At 42.2% G+C, this 25,876-nt stretch overlaps 1 protein-coding gene and 1 pseudogene across 4 annotated transcripts in view; one reads left to right on the forward strand and one right to left on the reverse strand.

Moving 5' to 3' along the window:
- Positions 1–2,659: 2,659 nt before the first annotated feature.
- Positions 2,660–25,876, reverse strand: part of SOCS6 (suppressor of cytokine signaling 6) — a 40,867-nt gene continuing 17,650 nt past the window's right edge. For 2 of the 3 annotated variants that reach the window (XM_081562665.1, XM_081562664.1), the window contains one exon: positions 2,660–8,283. In XM_081562665.1, coding sequence (XP_081418791.1) covers positions 6,571–8,154 — 1,584 coding nt within the window. In that variant the 5' untranslated portion in view covers positions 8,155–8,283 and the 3' untranslated portion in view covers positions 2,660–6,570. The remainder of the gene's footprint in view (positions 8,284–25,876) is intronic. The other variant, XM_081562666.1, reaches the window with a different exon arrangement.
- Positions 17,960–18,854, forward strand: LOC145534659 (nucleolar protein 56 pseudogene; annotated as a pseudogene). Its single transcript, XR_014074853.1, has one exon. The product of XR_014074853.1 is annotated as a nucleolar protein 56 pseudogene (transcript).

Genomic DNA, 25,876 nt, shown 5'->3' on the forward strand with positions numbered 1-25,876 from the left:
TCACAATGACACTTCTCAGTGGAGAGGACCAGAGACTCCACATCCTGAAGCTGTTAGATGTGCACTGGGGAGAGAGGGCAGATTACTTACACAAAGGAGGAGAGGTTCTCTTTAGTGAGGCTCTAAGATGGAATCCCATACACTGAAAAGAATGTTTTATGGGTTTCCCAGGTGGCACCAGTGGTAAAGAAAAAGAATCTGCCTGCCAACGCAGGAGACACAAGAGACAAAGCAAGGAGACGCAAGCCAATGGCAGGAGAAGCAAGGGTTCGATCTCTGGGTTGGGAAGATCCTCTGGAGTGGGAAATGGCCACCCACTCCAGTATCCTTGCCTGGAAAATTCTGTGGACAGAGGAGCCTGGCGGGCTACAGTCCATGGGGTGGCAGAGTCGGACACAACTGAGCACACACACACACGACTTATGACCTAAGCTGTTATCAAAAACTAGTGTGTATTAGACTTCCACAGGGTCGCAGAGAGTTGGACACAACTGAAGCGACTTAACACACACACACACACACACACACGTTAGACTTACAGAACAAAGTGAGATCAGAAAAGGCCAGCTTCCTAGAAGAATGCGTGCTGCCTAAAAACTTCCTTGGTGTGAAATCCATGGCTCATGATCAGAGTCTCTTTCCAGCTTGAGATGTACACTTATTTGCAAGCCAGTTACCAAGGACAGAATTTGATGGCCCCAAATGACCTCTAGGCAAAGCAACTGGCCCTGTTCATAAACCCTGTAAAAATATTGATAATCCCTGCTTTGGTCAGCCTTTCCTGGGCTTTTATAACCTGAAGGAGCCTCTCCTAAGAGGAGACCCCTCCAACTCTTCCAGAAGAGGTAGTGAGGAAAGTAGGGAAAATTGCAATTCAAAACAAAACTCCAGGAGTCTAATGACTACAAAATTCAGCTGTGCTCAGATATAGATATTTAATGTAGATGCCACTGCTACTGGGCTCTTTGTCAGTGTCAGGCTCTGGCGCTATCAGGAGGCCCTGGATTCTGGGGAGGTAGCTTGGGGAAGGCGGATGGGGAAAGCAGATGAGGCAAAAACCTCCATTAGCAAGACAAGTCATGCAAAAAGAGCAGGAAAACAGAAGTCAATTTTTTTTTTTTTAAATTTGTTACAGGTTAGGAAACCATTAAAACTGAAAATTGGAATACAAATGCACTAAAAGAATTAAAGGATTTTTTAAAATGAAGTTTAAATGAAGCTAAAGAGTTGAAAAAAGTTTGGAGATTAAAATAGACAATAAGGACTAAATTCAAGTGAAATAAAAGTTAAAATATTTTTGATTCAGAAAAGTTGAAAAGCATAAGTAAAACCTGTGGGGTTAAAACAAAAAAAAGAATTTAAAGATGAAATGGCAGTGAGTACTGTCCGCACGACCATCAATTAAGATGAGCTTCATCTATATTATTTCATCTGATTGATGACTGTCACTTACCACTTTATAGATACTTCTGTCTCGGGTATTCCTTTGGAAAAGGTATACGGATTCATAACATATTCTAATGTATCGTCTATAGATTATAAGATAAAGTCAAGCATGTATCTGCTGATACTTTTTAAGTTGACCTGTCTTTATACTTAGAAATGTCTCTTAATAGTAAGCTTCCCTGGTGGTTCAAATGGTAAAGAATCTGCCTGCAATGCAAGAGACCCATGTTCGATCCCTGGCTCAGGAAGATCCCCTAGAGAAGGAAATGGCAACCCACTCTAGCATTTTTGCCTGGAGAATCCCATGGACAGAGACTGGCAGCTACAGTCCACGGGGTCGCAGAGTCGGACACGACTGAGCGACTCGCACTCTCAGGATGTTCTCAGTAAGTCATCTCTACTGTGGCAACAGGTCTGCTCTGTTTGAATGAGGAAGAATCTATTTGGCTAGGGTGTTAAGTTTGTAAAGTCTAAACTGCTACATAGTTCTTGAGGCCTGACCAAGAACTTCCCATTTCATTAGCACCACCATAAGCAAAATCTGATATTGGAATCAATGCTGTCAATTGACACCAGTTCTAGAAAACGTGGTTTAGAACAAGACATTATTTGCATTCTATGAAAGTCAAAATTTGTGATATATTCTCAACCAGGTCACTTAAAAGTTTATTTTTGTATTAGCTAGGATAAAAGACCTGTTAAAACGTAACTGAACGGCAAATTTTCAAGTGAATGTTCAACCCGATGTGGTGTTTCAAGAACTTCAAAACATATAAGGCAACTCAGTGGCTATTAGAAATCATTGTCTATGAAAGGATTTTTAAGTAACTCCTACAGAAAGATAACCTGATTCTATTAAATACCATGAAGTAATAAGGGACATATTTTTTAAATGTCAAAATCCAAACTTTTTTATCCTTTGGCCTAACATTCTGTTAGAGAGGTTTTATTATTACTGTGTTCATTTTAATTAGTCTTTGTTTTGCAAATGTTCTGCCAACTCACTGCAGCCTTTGTGCTGAAGGCTTTAGGATATTAGCAACACTGGCTGTCTCCCATCACCATTTCACTTTTCCTGTTTTACTAAAATTTGTTGGTCCCCACCTCCAGTCTTTGCTCAGTTTATGGGACATCCAGAAATTATCTAGTTAGCCCTATATTAATTACAAGTCAAACTCTGCATCTGATTATTAAATAGACCACAAGGCAGATCTTGTGAACGAAATTTTTATTTACACATTGTATCTAGAAGCAGATACATAAATTCTTTATACGATTAATCTCCAAAAATGTGCAAGAATTACTATAGGTTTACAAACCAAAACACGTATTAAAATCAATGGACTTTGGATAATTCATTCTGTGGTGTTCTCAGTACAAATGGTACACACCTGATTGGAAACATACAGAAAAAGTGTAAACTACAGCAATCTGGATTGCAAGTATTAATTCCATGGCACTCCAACAACTATAAAATTTCTTTAACCCAACATGTATACTTATTACAAAATTCTATAAGAATTTTTCATCATCTCTGGAAGTAGAGGTTGGATCACTTTTCAGAAACAGCAACTACACATTCGCCATGTTATGACTGATTAATAAAAAGGATGTTTATAAAAAAATCTTTACAGGATTAAAAAAGTATTAAAAGAAACCGAATTTGTGATTACTAGCGTACCAATATTTGTTTTAGAATTTTAAAGTTATTTATGGAACTGGCAAGTGTTCCTTATTAGAGTTTTCAACAAAACTGTCTATTGCTGGTAGTGTGATTTCAAATTAAGACTTCACATTGGATGAAAAGCCATGAAGATTTAAAACGGATTATTTTGAATCATTCATAAAGCAAATCTCTCTCATATACAATGTGAGCTGTACAAAGATCAAAACTGGCATTTCTGAAAGCATTAGGAAAGAGATTCGGACTGGTAGCACTAGCAGGGACACTGAATATAACCTACTGAAGATTTCAGTAACTTTTATCCTGTTTTAGTAATACTGGCTGAGAAATTATCATGTATATTATACTTGGGTTTTATTTCCTATATTCCAATGGTTTAGCCTTTTGGCACAATTTCTTTTAACACCAAGATGGTTGCCCTGTGTAGCTGGTTTCCTTAAAAACTATTTTAAATTCTATGATCGTTTCCTGTGACATTTTTTGACTTTCTAAAATTTTCAGATTATTGCACCAAAATGGGGCACAGTTTTCCTTAGAAAGAGAAAGGAGACTTTTTCAAGTACTTTCTATGCTTTCTTATTATTTGTAAAAAAACGCACAATAGTGTCCTAGTAAGCCTGGAAATAGCTTCTGGCTTTCATCATGTTTCTGGGATGAGATATTTGATAAAAAGCAACTCTGATTCATTTTGTACGGCAGAAGGATACAGCTTTCCTGTGTTCTTTCTCTTGCCTTGAGTTCAGATATTCAGAAGCAAACATTTAAGAAATCACTTACAAGCAGCACCCATGTTATCTAAGCCACCATTCAACAGAATCCAGAAATTCACCCAAATGCTACCTGCACAAAAACTACAGGACGAAGACTTCTCTTTTCCACCTTTCCATTTTTAACCAGACCATTTTACTAGCCCATAAAGCCAATTGCTCACATTATGTTGTGCTGCCTTGGCCAAATGGTTCTCTCTAAAAAAAGCAAAAAAACATTGCAATATTCCTTTCTGTTTGTAAATGATTTCTTGGCAAAAACTTTTATTTTTATCGATACACTATCAGACCCTAGCAATCTGAAATTGGATTAGAATAGGGCATTTTACTTGAAGGTATTTTATATTATGAACATACAAAAGCACACTACGAATTGGCTTTCTGAATTAGAACAGTATCAAGACTTGCCCTCCATAAAAACACAAAATACACTTTTTAAGACATTTATATGGAAATCAGGATGATCTTAACTTGAAACCAAATGGCTCGATCTTACACACATGGTTATCATGAGGAAGGCGTGGGGAACAGGCTATGCCCACATAAGACGGGGTTCAGGGCAGTCCAAAGACCTCTGTGCACCACGGTCTCACAAAGAGTACATGTCAATGCTTCTAGAAACACGGAGAAGCCATCTCAACACTTATTATTAACACACAGTGACTCTGTGACAATACCTGCCATCTAATATAGATGCACAGGGACTTTTAACTCACCCTAGATATATTTTAAATTGTTTAAAAATAAATAGTTTTGCAAAAAAATAGTTTAAATGTCTTGCATTAATTTGATAACAAGTTTACAACTCTGTAATAGTTCTTAATCCAAATAGCTTATAATGAACACTTAAATTATATTATTACAGTATACTCCATATTCCATCTTATTAGGTGAAAACATATCAGAAAATGAAAGAGGAGTCTTTGCAACAAGGTACAATCCAACATTCCACAAAAATTAAGTACCTTTTCCCCTTTAAGTCAAAATACCATAACACAGGTATTAATACACTGGGCCTTTTCTTGATAATTCTCAGTTGACTCTAAAAAAAAAAAAAAAAATGGGGATACTGATATGTCTGAATGACAAAGCTATTAAACTTGACCTAAGACCTTTACTCTTTGTTTTGTTTTTTCTAATGGGGATAAGAGATAGGAAAAGGAAGAAATGTCTTACATTACATGTTTCATTGGAAGGGGAAACGTTTCCTTTAAAGTTATGTAGCTAGAAACATCTTCTGGATGGAACAATTTCAAAATACTAAAGAATCTGCAGTGAATAAGCACTGCATTTCAAAATAACTAAAAAGTATTGGATACAACATACTACCCCCACCCTGCAAAGGACTGAATCAAAAGAGATGAAAAAACTAATGATGCTAATTTACTTAAGACTTAGCTAAATTAAAAACAGAAACCCTATTGATAAACGGCAGTATTCATGGTAGGTAAAGGCACACACCTGAATCAGTGTTAACATTTTTGTTACACGGTGCGCCACAATTTCCACAATTTTTCAACTAAAGTCACTGGGATTTTTTGGTTTTGTTGTTTTTGTTTTTTTGGTGGGGGAAGGAAGTGTTAAATCTAGCACATTTCAATGGTGACTACATAAAAGAAAAATATAAACCCAACTTTAAAACATTTTCTTTCTATTCAGATCAATTTAAAACTTTATATAGACTTTAATGTGGCAAGAGGATCTAGTCCATTTATGAAAAGCATTTCTACATCAAGTTCCCCCAAGAAAATGTTGTCTAAGCTAAAGAAATCACAGATAAAACATTTTACCAGAGGAAAGTATAGATAACAAAAAATTGCTTATCACAGGAAATTAAGATCATCTAATAATTTCTTTAATAGCTCTAGTTCCATAGGTCTTTATACGTTATGCCAATTTGTACCAGTTTAATGACAGAAAAGGCAACAATTTTTAAATTGGTGGTATACATTTCTTTACAACTTTTTAATGTAAGGCCATTTATTAAAAACAGACGAACCACAAGATGAAAATGAAGGCAACAGAAAAATCCAACTTCTCAGAACCAAAAGACAGCACAACCTCAAACATAATTTAGAAATGAATGTGGCAGAAAGATATGTCGCAGACCTGCGTTCCATTACCCAAGGTTATGTCAGTTCACAATTCTAAATAAACCTTTGTAGAGCATGAAATTAAAAATCATTTTCGGTGTAGGTGTAAACTCTTGTGATTAATCACACGGCTATGATGACTCAACACTATCTTTGAAGATGGGCCATTGAAAGAGAGACATAACAGGTTCATTCTGCAAGTTTCATTCAACTTTACTCAGGATTAGATACACATGAAATGTGCTTTTAATGCATAAAATCACAGTGGATAGCAGCAAAGGACTGGGGGTGGGTGGGTAAGGAGAATCTGATCATTCACATTGTGATTATTCTGCGCGTTGATGGAAGAGACTTCACACCTCCTCAAACCTCCAGACTTCCCTTTGTAAGGAACGAAAATGAACCCAAGACACCTCGCGGACGGTTCCCCACCCCTAAACGGACTGGACACTCTTTTACACATAAAACTGAAATAAAGAGTATGGCAGCAAAAGATTCTGATGGCGATGAAGAGTCTGTAAACTGCATCTCAGTCTCTCTCTCACTCCCAAAGTGCACGATGCCGGGCTGCGGTCCTCTGTCAGTAGTGCTTCTCCTGTAGGTAATCCTTCATTTTGTTGGGCAGGGGCAGCTTCTGGATCAGGTCTATCCGGGTGTACTGGCGGATGACGAAGCGGCACAGGTACTGCAGTGAGCGCACCTGCATGAAGCGCGACACGGGGTTGGTGAGCCGCACCGGGTAGGTGGCGGAGCCCGGCAGGCGCGAGCGCGAGTAGCAGAAGGCGCCGTTCTCCGAGTCCCTGATGGAGTGCTCGATGAGGTCCACGATGGACGTGTGCCCCTCCACGTCCGGCTGCTCGTAGAAGCTGAATCGGCCATTCGAGTGCTCGATCCGGGTGTGTAGGGTCTTGCCGTGCGAGCGGAAGCTCAGGCTGAGTAGGTAGCGGTCGTCCGAGCTGTCCCGCACCAGGAAGGAGCCGTCGGGCACGTTGGCCAGCTTGCCCTCCGCCTCCCAGCGCGTGATGGGCCCCCAGTACCAGCCCTGCTTGGCCAGCTTCTTGAGCTCCTCCGTCAGGCTGGTCACCGCCAGGGGCCCGCTGCTCTGCACCGAGTCGTACACCCTGGCCACCCCGGGCGCCGAGGTGGGGTCGAAATTCAAGTGGCAGCGCACGCTGTCGGCCGCATGGGCGTCCGGGCCGGCCAGCCCGGCGAAGGTCCTTTGGCTCGGGTCGGTCTGCAGCGGAGGTAGCAGCGGGGAGAGGGGGGGGCCGTCGTCGGGGCCCGCCCGTGGGCTCGGCAGCACCCCCGCCGCGGGGCCCACCAGCAGGCCGCCCGCCGGCGGGTCAGCGAAGAGCTCGGGCGCCGGGCGCCCGGCGTCCTCGTCGCGGCGGGCGGGGCAGGGGCCCCCGGCGGCTGGGGGCGGCGGGACGGCAGAGACCTCCATCGGGGAGGAGCCGTCCAAAGGCACGGTGTACGGGAGGTAGTCCTGAGGCAGCAGGCCCAGGACCACAGGCACGTGCTCGCCCAGGCGCAGGCGCAGGTCCCCGGCCGCGGGCGCCGGGCTCCCGGGCGCGGCGGGCGGCTCCGGGCACGGGCAGGCGGGCTCGGCCGCTGGGCGGAGCTCGCCGAAGTCCTTGCGCACGCCGTTGAGGGCCGGGCCCGCGCCGGGCGAGTGCACCAGCGCCTTGACCCGCACCTCCATCCGGATGCATGTCTCCTCCGAGGCGGTGGGCCGCAGCGGCCAGGGCGTGGGGCTGTAGTGGTGGCTGCGCAGCGACGTGGAGCGCATGGGCCGCGGCGCCCGCGCGTCCTTGAACACCAGCGGCGCCGAAGACGACGAGAACGTGTCCTCGTCCGCCGCGCCCCCCGCCGACGCGCCGCCCTTGCCCTTGGCCTTCTGCTTGGCGCTCAGCCGCCTCTTCAGAGTGCCCATGAGGCTCTCGCTCTTGGCCCGGTTCTTGCCGCCGCCGCCGCCGCCCTTTTCGTCCTCGCCGTGCAGATCGCAGCCGGCCATCTCCTTCCCGTAGCAGCTCCCGAACAAGGACTCCTCTTTGCCGAAATCGCTGGCTAGTGCTGGCTGTTGTACGACCATGAATTCCGCGTCTTCTTTGCTCTTACTTAAGTTGAAAGATTTCCGGAAGGTCTTAAGACTGATCTTCTTCATTCTGACGAGCTACCTGATCCGAGGGGCTCAATTTCTCTCGGGGATATTATCCTCGAACATCTGGGCAGGCTGCAGGCGAGGCTGCATCCATGCGTTTTTCCAGCTTCATTTCCCCTCTGGAGTCACTGTCTAAAAAAAAAAAAAAATTAAAGGTCACATTAATGTCTCCACAACAAGTCTTAGTTTTAATTCTTCAGCTTCTGAAAAAAGATGCCTCAGTATAAAAAGACTGCGACAGATTTTTTTTTCCATTTCACACAGCACAGTAGATCACTGCGTATTTGACCAACATTTGATAATGCTTCAGAAACAAACCCTAATCTACCTTTTCTCCCTGCGCCTCGCTTTGGTTTAACCCTAATTATGGTCAATGTGCCTGTCCTTCCTAACATTGAGTCAGTCGCCCTTTTCACACTGACCCACACCGGCCCAGCCGCCAGCCTGTCCTGCAGACAGCCAACACTCAGCAAAGAAGGCACCACGTCCATAACAAGCCCAACCGACTCTTCAACAACCTACGTGTATTTTTAAATCTTTAAACAGCTGTAAAAATGAATTAAAGGAAGTCCATAATCTGTGACAAGTTACCTGAGGAAAGCCTAGACATGTCCTCCATAGCCACAAGTCTACTGAGAACAGGCTCTGTCCACCTGCACGATCCCAGAGCCCACACAACCCAGACCTCCCGAGACAGGTGCTTTCACCCGCAGGGGACACCCGTAACAATAAGTAACAATGAGTACAATTCTTCACAGTAGGAGAAACTGCATTATTCGTCTTAACAGGCAGAAAATGGTGATGTGAAGACTAATAAAAACCTCTGTGTGTTAAGTGATCATTTTCTGGCTCATTAGCAACGAATCTAATTTGTCCACCAAAAAAACTGGCCATCAATTTACAGAGATTAAGAACACTTAATTACCAATATCCATAAAACTAGAGGCCGTGAATACAAGAGAAAACATGTTTAGCCCCCAAAACAGGGATGTTGTAAAGAAAGTACTGTTTATAATAATAACCAAAAATCAGCAAATTCTTGATAAACTAGATCAATGGCTCAGCATCCAAAACAGATTATGTCTGGTGTGTCTGGAGTGTTACCCCAACATCTCCTAAACCCAGGCAGGTAAACCTACTGCACCGAAAGCTTGACCTAGTGGGTCAGGCCCCATCGGCTTTCTATGAATGGTATAAAATGTTAGTTCAGCTCCCTATTATTAAAAAAAGCAAATCAAAACTACAACAAGGTACCAGATCACACTCCTCAGACTGGCCATCATTAAAACCTCTACAAATAACAGATGCTAGAGAAGATGTGAAGAAAAGGGAACCCTCTCCTACACCGTTGGTGGGAATGCAAGTTGGTAAAGCCACTATGGAAAACAGTATGGAGGTTCCTTAGAAAACTAAAAATAGAATTACCATATGATCCAGCAATCCCACTTGTGGGCACGTATCCAGAGAAAACTCCAATTCAAAAAGATTCATGTACCCCTATGTTTATAGCAGCACTATTCAAAACCACCAAGACACAGAAACAACCTAAATGTCCATCAAGAGATGAATGGATGAAGATGTGGTTTATAAACACAATGGAATACTACTCAGCCATTAAAAAAGAACAAAATAATACCATTTGTGGCAACATGGATGCAACTGGAGATTATAATACTAAGTGAAGTAAATCAGAAGTAGAAAGACAAATACCATATGATATCAAGCATACATGCAATCTAAAATATGACACAAATGTGCCTATCTGTGGAACAGAAAGACTCACGGACACAGAGAACAGACCTGTGGTTGCCAAGGCGGGTGGAGGCTGGAGTTGGCAGATGTAAACCATTACATACATAACAGATAAACAAGGCCCTACTGTGTAGCATAGAGCACAGGGAAACACAATCATATCCTCTGCCAAACCATAATGGAAAACTGCCTCACCTGAAAAACAGATGAAGCATTTCTGAATAAAATGTAAGATGTTAAAATCTTAAAACAATCATCTGGAGTCATTTGGAGCTCTCAGGGAGGGCTATCCAAGCTTCTCCAGCAGGCCACGCAATTTTCTAACAATGGATGGGCGGCGAGAGCTCAAGTTCAACATATATGCACTAGAGAAACTCAAATGTGAGTCAATTGCATGTAGAGGTTTTATTCACAGCTAACTTCCATTTGCAAGTAATTCTTCATAAGGTCCCAATTTTGTGACATAATTTTAGTGATATTAAGTAACATTCAGCCTCAGTTCTGGCAGGAAACAGTTGCAGTTGCAAACCCTTCTAGGTCTACCAGTTACGGATATACTGATCATTAGAAACGTGTATGTGTGCAGACACAGTTAATGCAGCAAGGAACACACACAGACTCGTCCCAGGGCTGGATGGAAAACATCTGCGGCACGTGCCACATACTGCAAGTCCAAGCTTCAGAGATGAATAAGGAGGTTAAGTCCTGAAAATAAGTCCAGAAGATGAAGAAAGATCCAGAACACGATGCGGAAAGGAGGCCTGACTAGGAGAGAATCTGCAGCAGGATCTGGACAGCCTGATCCTGCCCACAGGCACTTGGGTCTCCCTCAAATCTTCGCTGCCCTGCTGCAGGAGGACCACAACCTGAAACAGCTTCTCGGTTCCCTCAGGGAAGGACACAGGGGCCTGAGGCTCACGTCCTCACCCCGTTCCTCCCGGGCTCTCTTCACTCGCCTCCCGGTGCTCGGAACACTATAAGCACGCTGTCATTGAGGGCCTTGGAGCTGGCTGCAAACCTTATACAACAACCCCCCGCCCCCAGCTTCGGTCAAGTCTTCCCAACAGTCACTTTCTCGATGAGACCTGCCCTGACCATGCCATTCAGGCTCCACCACAAACCCTCTTACCCAGGACAACAGAAGCGTCTTGCTTTAACAGGCTCTCTGTCACTCCCCTCCTCTTTCACTCACTGACGTCTCCCAGGCATCCAGGACCGTGGCAGGGGCCCAGGAGGTGCAGGCATCAGACACCCCGCCCACCTCCACTTCCCTCACACCTCACCTCAAGAGGTAGTTCATCATCTTAGGGAAAGGTTACACAGCTCCTGAACACGGTCAATACAGTTCTACACGGTCAGGCTGTTCTGGGTGATTTCTGCTCCATTCATATTCACCATATTCTCACTCAACACAGAACTTTTTAACATACTGCTCCTCGGACCTGAACTGTTTCTGTTTTCCTTCTCCTCTTTGATTAATTCCTTCGAAACTCAGCTCATCTGTCAATTCCTCAGGGAACATACTCTGTTCTTCCGGATTAGGTGAAATCCTCGAGTTATGCGATCTGAGAACACCGCACACCTCTCCAGCTTCGAATTTCCATCTGGGATGTATGCTTACATCTACCTGTATGATTACTTGATTAATGACCCCAGAAGGCTATTAACTGACACAAATGCAGAGACTAGTGTCATTGTTCCCTCAGCATGTTATCCCAGCACCCATCGTGGATCTGGCCCAAAGAAGGCACGCCACAGCTATCTGTTGAATAAACAACAAAGTAAAATGAGTGAGAACACTCGAAGGAAGGTCCACAGTGACAGATGACTTGATGCTGATGCACGCAACTGCCTCAACAGCAGAGTCAGTAACTGACTCGGATGTGCAAGCACCGTTTTAACTCACCCTTACTAGGTCTGGCTTCCCTCGTAACTCAGATGCTAAAAAATCTGCCTGCAGTGCAGGAGACCCGGGTTCGATCCCTGGGTTGGGAAGCTCCCCTGGAGAAGGAAATGGCAACCCACTCCAGTATCCTTGCCTGGAAAATCCCATGGACAGAAGAGCCTGGTAGGCTGCAGTCCACAGGGTCGCAAAGAGTCGGGCACGACTGAGGGACTGACTAACACTAACTAACTAACTACTAGGTCTGCGGTTCAAATGTCTCTGCTTCCCTCTGTCGCATCCATCTCACAGAAAACAAGACTGATAACTACAGAAGAAGTACTTGGTAATTATCCACTTGATGATAATTCCTTTTTTCAACTATAAATCCATATGCAACTGAATAATAACATTCAATACACAAAACTCAATCCTAAACATGAGAAACAACACAAAGTTCTATCAGGCCATATGGTCTTTTATCTCTTTCCTTCATGTTCTAGGCAAAGATTACTCTGGAATTTCTAAGAGTATCTGTTTTTCTGTTTGCACTTCCAAAAATATATGGCATCTTTTTATAGGACTACCATCTGTCTCATCATGCCTAAGTAAATGTTCTGAATTAGTTTCACTGCTTTTCTAATCGTAAAGATTTAAGTTTACAAATGTATTGGCTTGGCCAAAAAGTTCACTCGGGTTTTTCCATAGGCGCTTACAAGAAACCAGAACAAGCTTTTTGGCCAACCCAATACTTGAAAATGTGCATAAAGGTTCAAGGGGAAGTTTCAGACGTGAATATGCCACCCAGGCAGAAGATAACATCTTCAAATAATTTCACAATCTCTTTTTTAAGAAATGATTGGTGGTAGTTATGCTTGGCATTGTAACACCTAATGAAAAAACTTTAATTAAAAGACAACATCAAAACAACTACTTAACCTTCAATGAACAAAACCACTTTATTATTGTCATTTTTACAAGTAAGGAAACTAGGTCTCAGAGAGATAAAATTTGCCCAAATAGATTAGATAACTTGCTTCTAGGAAAAATAGCAGATCCAGACCTTAAAGCCAGCTGCTGACGCCGAAACACACATTTTCTCCTCTGACCGCTGCCCTGTTGTTTGTGCTAGTGCTGAAGTCACTGGTTCCCAAACTTTTGGGTCTTGGGACCTCTTTGTCCTCTTAAAAATTACTGAAGATTGAAAAATTACTTAAAATTACTTAAGTAATTTTACTTAAAAATTTTACTTAAATTTAATTTTACTTAAAAATTACTTAAGTAATTTAAAAATTACTGAAAAGCTCTGTCTATGTAGGTTATATAGAAATCATTTCTTAAAAGTCAGTTGCTCTGGGAAATCTGAAAGTGTATCACTAATTTTTTTTTAACCCTATTATATTCAATTCCTATTAGAAATCAAAAAACTGTGATTTAAAAATATTAATTCATTTAAAATGACAATGTACTCATTACATGTTAACATAAACCACTTTCCAAGAAAAATAGATACATTTTCCCAAAGAATTAAAATTCAGAGAGAAGGGGCACTGTTTTACATGACTGTAAATCTTTTCCTGTCTGACTTTATTAAGACAACTGGACTCTCATCTGTGTTTGTATTGAATGAGTTACAATATGTTGTCTTCAAGTGGAAGAAGACCCAACCTCTGACAGAAGCAGAACTGGAAAGGCAGGATACTTTAATAACCTTCCGTGCAACTGTGGGTGGTCTTCTTGTGATAACAGAACAAAGTCAAGGGATAGTTTCTTAAAAGTCAGTATTGCTGAGAAATCTACAACCATATCACATTTTTTTTCTACTCTATTACATTTAAATCTATTGGTCTAGGTTACACTTGGAATGAATCTTTTATACATGCCTGAGTTTTTAACATCATGTATTAGTTATTTCATCATACAGTATGAAAAAATTACATTTACTATCACCACTGATCTCATAAGCAAAGTCTTTAAGTATTGTGAAGCTGCGAAGCCAAGAGTGGTGAGTAGGAGAAGTTTTGCAGTTGACTTTTGGTTGAAAGCTTGGATTTAATTTAACATGGGCAACAACACCGTCAGTGAAGTGAAAGGCTGTACTTTGACCATTTATGAGAAACCATCCACTAAACACTCAAGATGACTAAGCATAATCTGTCAACTGTTCTTTTAGGTAAAAGCAGTGCATCATGAAAAAGCAGCTAGCTCAGCCCATTGCTCACACAAGGCTTCACTCTGGACACCTTCTCTAGTATGTGGCAGAAGTGCTTCCTACACACTTCCATCTCATCAGAAGCATTTTAAAAAGATGTGTACTCAGGGTCAAAATTTGATAAAATTAATAATTTTTATAGCTACATCAGTGACATTCTTAAATGTAATGGGAACCATCTTCTTACCACAAGTGCTTGGAGGGGAAAAACATATGGCCATCATGAAAGTTTAATACTGTCACAGTTGGTGCCACGGCCTTGTCTGTGGACAGGCACCATCATTCCACAGTTGGTGCCACGGCCTTGTCTGTGAACAGGCACCATCATTTTTATTCACGGCACTTTTGCACCCTCAGCAGAAATGGCAAAACAGTGCAAAAGGCAAATAATGTTTCAGCATTATGATGAAAGGGGATCCACAGACTGCATTTTGAGGATTGATATCTTAAAACTATCTGTGAAGACAGTTTAAAAGAGAAAGACTTTTAACGTAGGCAAAGCATCCACGTAAAAAGTCAGCAAGACAGGAGGCTGGCTCGCCACTGTTAAGTATCTCTCTGCATGTCAACGCCCAGCCAGTCTTCATGCACGCTATGGCTCAGGCCCTTCCAGCCAGCGCCCTGGATCCCACTCCCTGCTCCTGAATCTGTCAGCTCACTACCTGTCATCACCTTCACCTAAAAAACGGGAAAATAAAAAACAGGTACTAAAGCCTTTCCATGAAGGGAGAAACAGAAATGAGAGAAAGAAACAAACCAATAAAAAAGAAAATGAAGGGTAATGGCCAATGTAAATGAGATGCAGTGGAATTTAGGGCCCAATGCTTGTTGCCATAGTAAATATGAAGGGGATACACCCAACTATAAGAAGAAAACGACTTTCAGAGCTGTTTTTTAAAAATCCAATCATATGTTATAATTTTTTATCAGTTGAATTATATCTACTTATTTACTACTTTAGATCAAGAACCCCTATACCTGAAACAGTTCCTGGGCACTGCTGACATTCATGCAAACTTTGATAAACTTAAGATTCATTTTTTTTTAAGTTCTTTCTATAAAAAAAAGTTAACTGATTTGTAAACACTAAATAAATGCAGACAGGGAAAATTTTTTTCTGTGCAATTAGATGTAAGCAAAACCATTCTTCTTTAGAAAGAAAACAGTACCTTAAAAAAAAATCTAGGCCTTTGTATGAAGACTGCTTTGCAAATGTGATTTTTTTTTTTTTTTAGCAAAAAAAAAAAAAAGCATTTTATTGGTAAAGTCTTACACAACTATCTATGTCAGGATATAGATTTGGACTTGAAATTCCTAGCAGCCACAGTAAGCCAGATTCAGTTTACAAAATGGAATTTTATAAAAACTTAATTGCAACAACTTTTTTATATTATATAAACTTTTAAATTTATTTTTGTTGAAGCATAGTTGATTTAAAAGCTTAGAAGTTTTGATTAAAATTCTTACTCTTCAATCTTTTGTGTAGGACATGACACTTTGGGAAACTTTAGTAACCGATGTTAACTCCTCCTGAACATGTTTCACTCAACCAGGTAACAAATGGTAGACTGCAGAGGGTAAGAAGCTATGTGTATGTATGTGTTTCTACTTTTTAAAAAAGAATATTTTTAGGTTGACTTCTACTGTACTTTGTTTTTAAATCTAAGATCTTATTTTCTCCACAAATGTGGACACTAGGGAATGGAAATATAAGAGGATATATGGTTGAGAAATAGACAGGCAATGCACCTTGCCTAAAATACACATTGTTGTGATGGTGGTTTAGTCCCTCAGTCGTGTCCAATTCTTTTGTGACCCATGGACTGTATCCCACCAGGCTCTTCTGTCCATGGGATTTCCCAGGCAAGAATACTGGAGTGGGTTGCCATTTCCTTCTTCAGTGCAAATGTGATTAACTTCTAATTTTACTTAAAAGTTAAGTGTCAAACTGGAAAATCATAGATGATGCATTATGTAAAGCTAGAGATGACATAATTCAAACTGAGTTTACTCACTGAATATTTAAAGAAAGACATTGGTCCTACACTTGGAAACAAAGAGTGCATATTTACTTCTTTTAATTTAAAATAAAATGTTTAAAAGTACAAGAGTACATACTTTCATGCAGTTTTTCAATGAACTAGTAAATATCAATACTAACTATTTTCGGAAAAGATTCTCTAACAGAAAAGAATGAAAACAGGCATATGCTAACAACAACTGGCTGTGAGAATCAGGAAAAAGGGGAAAATGGATTTACACAAAATTAGAAATGGAAAGAGCAGTTAACAATAAATCTACAAGAAATCAAAATATGTAAAAGTACTTGGAGATGCTATGAAAATTAAGCTGAAACTCAGATGAAATGGAAAATTTTATGGCTAATATTTATTATTACACCAAAATTCTATCAGAGGAGGCAGGAACCCAAAAGAGGCTGACAGCTGTCAAAGAACCTGAGAAAGTTACCCAGTTATCATGGCCTTCTCTTCCCCTGAGGAGAAAAAGTGACAAGTCACTAAAGACATACGTCCAATATTCCAATACTAAACTACGTCCAATACTCACTAACCTAACCTACTTCAGGGCAGAGAGGGAAAAAATTGGCTCCCAAGTTTATTTTTGAAGTAAAAAAAGAACATTGGTACCACAACTGGACTAAGACAACAACAACAACAACAACAACAACACACCCGAAACACCAATCTCACTTATGAATACCAAAACGGAACTCTTAAATATTAGCAAAATTGACAGTGGTGGGGATAAATGATTCAATTAGATAAGATACATCCCACGTTTGCTGGTGTGACTGTATTTGTAAATCTACTAATATAATTTACCATAGATCAAAGAAGCAATATTATGATGACAGCTGTAAATAACAAGAAAGATCTGAAAAAAATAACATTAATTCCTGATTCCCCTCAAAACTAGTCTTTGTAGAACAGAAACAGATGGACATTTAACACAATAACTATAACAAAATTATGAGCCATAATGAATAATGAATAAATGCTGAAAGGTGGCAACAAGGATGCCAATTATCAATACTATTAATTAGCATTATCTTAAAAGAGTAGCCAGTTAATCTGTCAAGAGTAAGAAGCATAAATATTGGAAAGGAGGAAACACATTGTCATTATTTACAAATGCCATGATTGAATGAATACTTGGAAACACAACAGATGCAGCTGAAAAACTACTGGGGGGGGGGAAATTCAGTCCAGTAACTGCTTACAAAATGTATACATGAAAATCACTAGTAGTTCTACATTTTTAAAAAAGCTGATAAGAAAATATAATAAAAGACTAGATTCTACTTATAATGGTTTTTAAAAGGTGAAATTAATTTTTTAAATGTCCTGAACTTTATGAAAAAAACTCTCAAACTCCTAGGAAGGGAGCATAAAAGACCTAAAGACACATTATGTTCTTCAATAAAACAGGTCAATCCTGTCAAAATACTAGGTTCAACACCCCATGAAAACATCAATCATGTTTTTGCAAGAAATCTGACAAGATGACGTTGAGCTCAGACATACAAACGAAGAAAAAAGAACTAAGGAAAACCTACAGGACAAAACGAAAAGGATGAGCTGCACGGATCACCGTGCACTGCCGGAGCTCAGACCTGAAGGAAGACTGGAAAGGCAAGACACAGACCCCGACACATGGAAGGAGTCTGTGACAAGGGAGACAGCTTCAACTACTGGACAGAAGGTAGGTTACTACGGAAGCGATGAGAGAAGGCTGGAAAACCACTTGAGCGTGGTGGGGAAAGCAAGACTTTGACTTCATTTCTTATGCAACTATAAATTTCAGAAGGATCAAATTTTGCAAACAAAATAGATAAATGAATGAAAGTTGAAAGAACTCTTTAAAAACTTAAGATGGTGATGGCCAGTCCTGGTGTCTGAGTGATTCCCTGGGCCCAGCAAAGGGACCAAGTTTCCAGAGCCTTGAAGACAAGGGGTAACACCCCAAAATACGGACTCATTTTCCACTCTACCTTCATTGGCCGAGCAGCTGCCAAGAACAAAGGTCGCATCTCCCGATACCTGGCAAACAAATGCAGTATTGCCTCACGAATCGATTGCTTCTCTGAGGTGCCCACCAGTGTTTTTGGGGAGAAGCTTCGAGAACAAGTTGAGGAGCGGCTGTCCTTCTATGAGACTGGAGAGATTCCCCGAAAGAATCTGGATGTCATGAAGGAGGCAATGGTTCAGGCAGAGGAAGCGGCTGCCGAGATTACTAGGAAGCTCGAGAAACAGGAGAAGAAACGCTTGAAGAAAGAAAAGAAAAGGCTGGCTGCAATTGCCCTGGCTTCTTCAGAAAATAGCAGTGCCCCGGAGGAGTGTGAGGAGACAAGTGAAAGACCCAAAAAGAAGAAAAAGCAAAAACCCCAGGAGGCTCTTCAGGAGAATGGAATGGAAGACCCATCTGTCTCTTTTTCCAAACCCAAGAAAAAGAAATCTTTTTCCAAGGAAGAGCTAGTTAGTAGTGATCTTGAAGAGACAGCTGGTACTGGAAGTCTTCCCAAGAGGAAGAAATCTTTTCCCAAAGAAGAACCAGTTACTGACCCTGATGAGTCAGAAAACAAGAGGGTCCCCAAGAAAAAGCGGAAATTGTCTTCCAAGGAGGAGCCACTCAGCAGTGGACCTGAAGAGGCTGCTGCCAGCAAGAGCAGCGGCTCCAAGAAAAAGAAAAAGCTCCGAAAGCTATCCCAGGAAAGTTAGAATGGACATCTTCCTAGTGGGGCATAACTTACAGAGGTATTCCCCATCCCATCCCCTAGACCCAGTAAAATAAAAACAAATTCACAAGAAAAAAAAAAAAAAAAAAAAAAAAAAAAAAAACTTAAGATGGCAAGTTTCTATGCATAACATAAAACCTTGACCCCATAAAGGAAAAGATTGACAAATGTTAACAATGCGAATGTACAGCATAAATAAACCCACAAAACAAGCGGGAGGAAAACTGCGAACACATATGTTGCTGTCATTTAGTCTCTAAGTCATACCTGACTTTTTTGTGACCTCGGTGCACTGAAGCCCACCAGGCTCCTCTGTCCACGGGATTTCCCAGGCAAGAATACTGGAGTGGGTTGCCATTCCCTTCTCCAGGGGATCTTCCTGAGCCAGAGATCAAACTTGCGTTGGCATGCATGCAGGTTTTTTGTTTTTTTCTTCTTTAAAAAGCACCCTGAGCCATCAGAGAAGCCTGCAAATACACATGACCAAGGATGGATTTCTGTCACATAGACCATGCTCTCAGAAATCAGCAAGAGAAAGGTACACAGTTCTAGAAGCAAATGAGCAAAATATAAAAAGGAAAAACTGACACAAAAAGAACAGAAGGAAAGTCAAGAAAACAAGCAAGAGAGAAATCAAGCAAGCAAGAGGAGACAAATTCAAGTGGCCAGCTAACACCCTAGAAGATTCTCAACTCATCCACCACAAAGAAATTAAAGGAATTTGGGCATGATGGGACCTCTATTGACACACTGAGATTGTGGTGGTAGCTACGTGACTGAATGCATTTGTATAAACTCAACAGATGTACACTATAAAGGGTGAGTTTCACTGTATGTAAACTATTAAAGAGATGGGAATACCAGACCACCTCACCTGCCTCCTGAGAAATCTGTATGCAGGTCAAGAAGCAACAGTTAGAACTGGACATGGAACAATGGACTGGTTCCAAATAAGAAAAGGAGTATGTCAAGGCTGCATCTTGTCACTCTGCTTATTTAACTTATAATGCAGAGTACATCATGCGAAATACTGGGCTGGATGAAGCACAAGCTGAAATCAAGACTGCAGGGAAAAATATCAATATCCTCAGATATGCAGATGATGCCACCCTTATGGCAGAAATTGAAGAAGAACTAAAGAGCCTCTTGATGAAAGTTAAAGAGGAGAGTGAAAAAGCTGGCATAAAACTCAACATTCAAAAAACAAAGATCACGGCATCCGGTCCCATCACTTCATGGCAAATAGATGGGGAAACAGTAAGAGACTTTATATTTTTGGGCTCCAAAATCACTGCAGATGGTGACTGCAGCCATGAAATTAAAAGACACTTGGCTCCTTGAAAGAAAAGCTATGACCAACCTAGACAGGATATTAAAAAGCAGAGACATTACTTTGCCAACAAAGGTCTGTCTAGTCAAGCCTATGGTTTTTCCAGTAGTCATGTATGGGTGTGAGAGTTGGACTATGAAGAAAGCTGAGCGCCAAAGAACTGATGCTTTTGAACTGTGGTGTTGGAGAAGACTCTTGAGAGTTCCTTGGACTGCAAGGAGAAAAACCAGTCAGTCCTAAAAGAAATCAGTCCTCAATATGCATGGGAAAGACAGATGCTGAAGCTCTAATACTTTGGCCACCTGATGCAAAGAACTGACTCATTAGAAAAGACCCTGATGCTGAAGATTGAGGGCAGGAGGAGAAGGGGATGACTGAGGATGAGATGGTTGGATGGCATCACCAACTCAATGGACATCAGTTTGAGCAAGCTCTGGGAGTTGGTGATGGACAGGGAAGCCTGGCAGGCTGAAGTCCATGGGGTCACAGAGTCGGACTGACTGAAACTATATGTTACCTTTAAAAATTCACTAACAAGAAAATTCAAAACAAGATAATATCCTTCACAGGTGTTTGAAAAAACTAAATCAATACCAACGTTGGCGAGGGTGTGGGGAACCAGCACTGACAGTTAACTAACTGCTCAAGCGTAAACTGTCACAACTTGTGGAGGGTCACTTGAAAATGTGTATCGAAATTTTAGAATTCACATATGCTTGAGTCAGGTAATTATGCTATTAGGAATTTGTCTTTTAGATATATACACATGCCAAAAACAGGGACATATGGAAAATGCTGTGCTGCAGAGAATTAAAAAAAAATACAGAAACTAATATTAATTCATCATTTACCTAGTAATGACCTACTCTTAGTAAATACGGGCCACATATTGGCCTACTTTGTGCCAGGCCTTGGAATACACTGCGCCTCATTTAATCCTCATAACCCACCGAGTTTGGTTCTAGGCACAGGAGTACCGAGTCTGACACAGCGGGAAGCACTCACCTGGAGCCAGATTGCTCCGGGTCACCTGCATCCCAGCTCCAACTTCATCAGCTGTGTCATCTTAGAGGTATCGGTGTCCCTCACCCAAGTTAGCGGTGAGGTTTCAATGTGCTCATAAATACGATGTCCTTAAAAATGCCGCCCACAGATTAAGCTACACAGGTGCTTGCGGCTAAAGGCGGCAGGAACAGGAGCAACACCCGCTCTCTACAAGCAGGGAAGCTGAGGCAGAGATCACAGCACTCGCTTGTGATCACACCCGGATTCTGCAGGATGATCCGCTTAATCTAAACTGCGTGAGACTTCTGCTGCATAATGCATTCTGGTAAAAACGTGGAATTAATCTGGATATCAGGGAGCAACAGTGAAAACACACATCAAAAGTTAGTGTACTAGTTTAGTAAGTTATAGGCCATCAATCGGAGAAGGCAATGGCACCCCACTCCAGTACTCTTGCCTGGAAAATCCCATGGATGGAGGAGCCTAGTAGGCTGCAGTCTATGGGGTCGCTAGGGGTCGGACACGACTGAGCGGCTTCACTTTCACTTTTCACTTTCATGCATTGGAGAAGGAAATGGCAGCCCACTCCAGTATTCTTGCCTGGAGAATCCCAGGGACGGGGGAGCCCGGTGGGCTGCCGTCTATGGGGTCGCATCGCACAGAGTCGGACACGACTGAAGCGACTTAGCAGCAGCAGCAGCAGCAGGCCATCAATACAATGGAGTATTATATACACAAAGAAAGGCGTCCAAGAGACACTGAAAAAAGGCAAGCTACAAAAGAAAAGGCAAATATGATCCCATGTGTGTATTTATATGGCTAAATATATACAGCAAAAGTCTCCTGGTATCAGTGACCACACGTCCAGGTGGAGGACATGGGATCAGGAAGCCACACCTGCAAGGAGACGTAGGTTTTCCAGAGAGGACCTTCCCGTGACCTCTGAGCAGGTCTGACTTTACACAGAGCCGCCACCGCGCCCTCCTCCCCTCGGGCTGGGTACACAAGTGTGTGTCTGTGTGTTTTCGCCACCTGGGGTCACAAAAGCAGGACACTGATGCCCTCAGGGTCGAAGGTCTCCACAGCCTTCCTGAACCGCCCATCTCTGTGGACCTTCTGAAACTGCTCCCAGCCCTCCCTGGGTCCCAAACTCCTGACGCACCTGCCCTGCCCCGCCCCGGGCCTGGCCTGGTCTCGACCCTGGTACCTCACTCTCTCAGTTTCAGTCTTCCGCTTCCCCACTGAGACTCCCCCGGGGCTCCGCTCCTATGAACATCTGACCCAGGAAAGCCCTGGCGCCTAACAACCCCAGGACCTGAGCTTACCCCGGACAAGGCGTCCTCACCACTCACTACCATTTCTGTACGCTTCCTTAACTGCGCTCATCTCTTTGCCTCCCTCTCCTACAGCCTTTATCACTCCAGCTCACACACGTGTCTTGACACTGATAAAACACTGCCCTTCCTCCACCAGTGTGAGGAGAGAGCTGCAAACCAGGGATGAAAGATAAAGTCCTTACTCTCCAGGGCCTTCAATCCTAGTGCAAGATGTAAGTAAGCATACATTTGCAGAAGGGTTGTAAAAGACACATATTTACAGCCCAAATGACACTCTCATCCTTGAGAGGAGAGACCTCGCACACCAGGAGGCAGAGGCTTCTTTTCACCCACTGCGATCACTTCTGTTGGTAGCCACCACAACCACCAACCCCAGAGGGATTATTGCGCACAAAAAAATGCACACTAATCTTCCTGAATCCTCACAATAACTCTATTTTCAAGGTTCCAGCTTTATTTCTATTTTATAGAAGAGTCAACTAAACCTTAGAATGTTTAACAGGTGGCCTGAAGTTGCAAAGGAATTTGCCAAGCAACAGACACAAGAGCTGACCGTTGGCAGTTTCCAACGATGTGTCATTTTATCTGACCGCGTTAACACTTGATGGAGCTGGGAGAACAAAGCCTTGTGGTTCTGGGCAAGACTCTGCAGTCACCACTGCCTAATGACCCTGTGCACCATGCCTCAGTTTCCTCATCTGAAAACAAGAATTTAAAAGCATTCACCAAGGGGGATCCACTTCTGGCATGATGGAAAGGGAGACTGATGGATCTTCTCTGTAAAAAGCAGAGAAAAACTGCAAAAACTATGAAGATTTTTTTCCTCTGTAAAAACTATAAAGCTGGGCCAAACTGTTGAGAGCAACCATTTCAGCATTTTAGAGATAAACTAACAGCATACAGCCGAAAACTGATTCATAAAAACCACTAACCGTTGGGACTTCGTGAAAATTAAAAACTTCCGTGCTCCAAAATGTATCATTAAGAGAAAAGACAAGCTACAGATTGGGAGGAAATATTTGCTTATCGTGTATCTGATAAAGGATTTGTAGCCACAACAAATATATAAAGAACTCTTAAAACTGAATGATACGACAACCTGTTCTTAAGTGGGCAAAAGATTTAAATAAGACCTTTTACCAAAGACAAACAAATGGCTAGTAAGCACATGAACAGGTGCTTGACACTCCTGGTGGTGAGGAAAATGTAAATGAAAACTGCAGTGAGGGACCACTACCCACCCCGAGAAGGGCAAGACCTAGAGTCAGCAAGGAGGGAGAGAAAGTGGAACCCTCCTACATTGCTGGTGGCAACGTAAAACGGGCTGGCTTTTAAACGTTCTTCCTTTTTTCCTTATTGTAGGGAAAATGACTAAAATGCATAACTGGATGTGCACACCACGAAGACTTATCACAAGGCAGGTGCATTTCAGAGCCCCAGGAATCACGCCGTGGGTTTATACAGATCGGCTCCTTTCTTTTCTCAACAATGTACAGTACTCCCCTTGTGTCTTGACTTCTTCCTCTTGGGGTGTCCTGAGGAACTCAAGTTTCTCAATGTATTTCAGTCGAATCTGTAAGTTTTCTTTTATTGCTGGCCGCTTCTATTGTCTTACGAAACACTTTCAACACAGAAAGCATGTTATCTCCTGTTATTTCCTATAGAAAAGTATTAAAGGGTTTGCTTCTCACAGGTAAGTCCTTGGTTAATACTTGGTTAGTACTGACTCACATGTGAGGAAGGGATTAATTTGCATTTTAATTTGCATTTAAGGGATAACCAACTGGCTCGACATATTCAGAGAACACTGACCCTCTAAGAATCCAAAGAAATGCAAATTAAAATAGTAGTGATTTTTCACAAGTCAAAATCGGCAAAGATTTTTCTAAACAGTGATATTCATTAGTTGAAAACATCTTAATATAGTTGTAAAACATCACTTGGCTATATGCAACTCTTAAAAACATACTCTTTGACCCAATAATGCTATTTTTATAAATCTTGAATATGAAAACAAAGCATAACAACATCCCCTGCGTTTATAATGTGAAAAGATAAAGTAAATTTAAATTTAAAAAATCAGAAGCATTCTAATTTCCAACATTATGAGAACTGTAAACAAAATTCTTGCACATCTACACAATGGAACTTTAGGGAACCACTAAAATTGATATTTATACAGTTATAAATAACATGGGGGAAAAGTTCATATTGTTCATTTGTTACGTGCAAAAACACAGGAAATGAAATCTTATGTCAAGTGTGGCCTCGATTATGTAGAAAGAATAGGGAGGAAAATCAGACCAGAAAGAAATACAGCGTAACTGTCAACTGGATCACAGAAGACTTTGTAAGTATTCTTTCCAATACCTTATTTTCAAAATATTCTACAAAAAACACAGTGTTTTTTCCAGAACAAGGTCTGTAGGCTTGTTTGTTGGTAAGGCACTGTTTAGAAGTGAATGGCTGAGTAAATTCAAGTCAGAGAAGAATGCAAAGCCTTTCCTCGGTTTTCAGGCACAGCACGACCACTAAACAAAAAAGCAGGTCAACAGGTAAAAACACTGTTATTATTTTTGCTGTATTAAGAACCTAGACAGCCTCCTCCTTCTCCTCAGCCCACTTAAAATAACTTTTTGCAAATCTGACATTACATTTTATTTAGTGTATATATAGTCTAGACTGAAATATTCAAAGTTTAAACGTTAAGAGTAATAACCCCATCAGCTCTTCAATGGCCTTACTCCTGCTTGTATTCCACGATGAATCACCATCATTCCATAAAACATTCCTTCAATTCCCTTCCCCTGTTCTCACTGAAAAACTGTCCTGGCGGAACCACAACCCTGGGGACACCCGACTCTGCCTGCAGCCTCCCTGGGAACGTGGCTGGGGAACCGCAGGCCGTCCTGCTGGTCTCAGTCTGCAGTCGTCTCTGTGAGCCTCAGGGCAGCCTGACCTCCGCCTGGAAGTCGCCTGGAAGTCATGCTCCATCCCCCGGTCCACTCAGCTCTCCCCTTCCTGTCTGTCTTCCCTCAGACCTCTAACATCTCCCCCACCTTCAATCTCAGCTGAAGGCCCGGCTTCCTACTCCCCAGAGACAATCAAGCCCTTCAGAAGCAAAGGTGAGACTGCAGCCCCGGGTTGGCCCACGCCCGCCCTGTCACGGTAAACCCACGGACCTTTCTACAGGCCACTCCCCTACTGGGTCACTCCTCAGGATGCCACTCCTCCAAGACACAAACCAGCCGGCTAAGCTTCTCTCTTTAATCTCCCCTGCAGCCTAACACCCTGGGGGAACCACGTGTACGTGAGGACCCCCTTGCCCCCATTTCTCCCGCCGTCACAGGCACTCTTGCCAAGGTCACCAAGGCCAGCTGTGCTGCAAATCCAGCGCCTGCTCTCAGCCCTGACCTCCCGCGCCCCCGACACCCCCGACATTTCTGCTCAC

Source organism: Giraffa tippelskirchi, chromosome 14 (genome assembly GCF_054371585.1).
Source record: "Giraffa tippelskirchi isolate mGirTip1 chromosome 14, T2T-mGirTip1v1.2.pri, whole genome shotgun sequence".
Classification (NCBI taxonomy): Eukaryota; Metazoa; Chordata; class Mammalia; order Artiodactyla; family Giraffidae; genus Giraffa; species Giraffa tippelskirchi.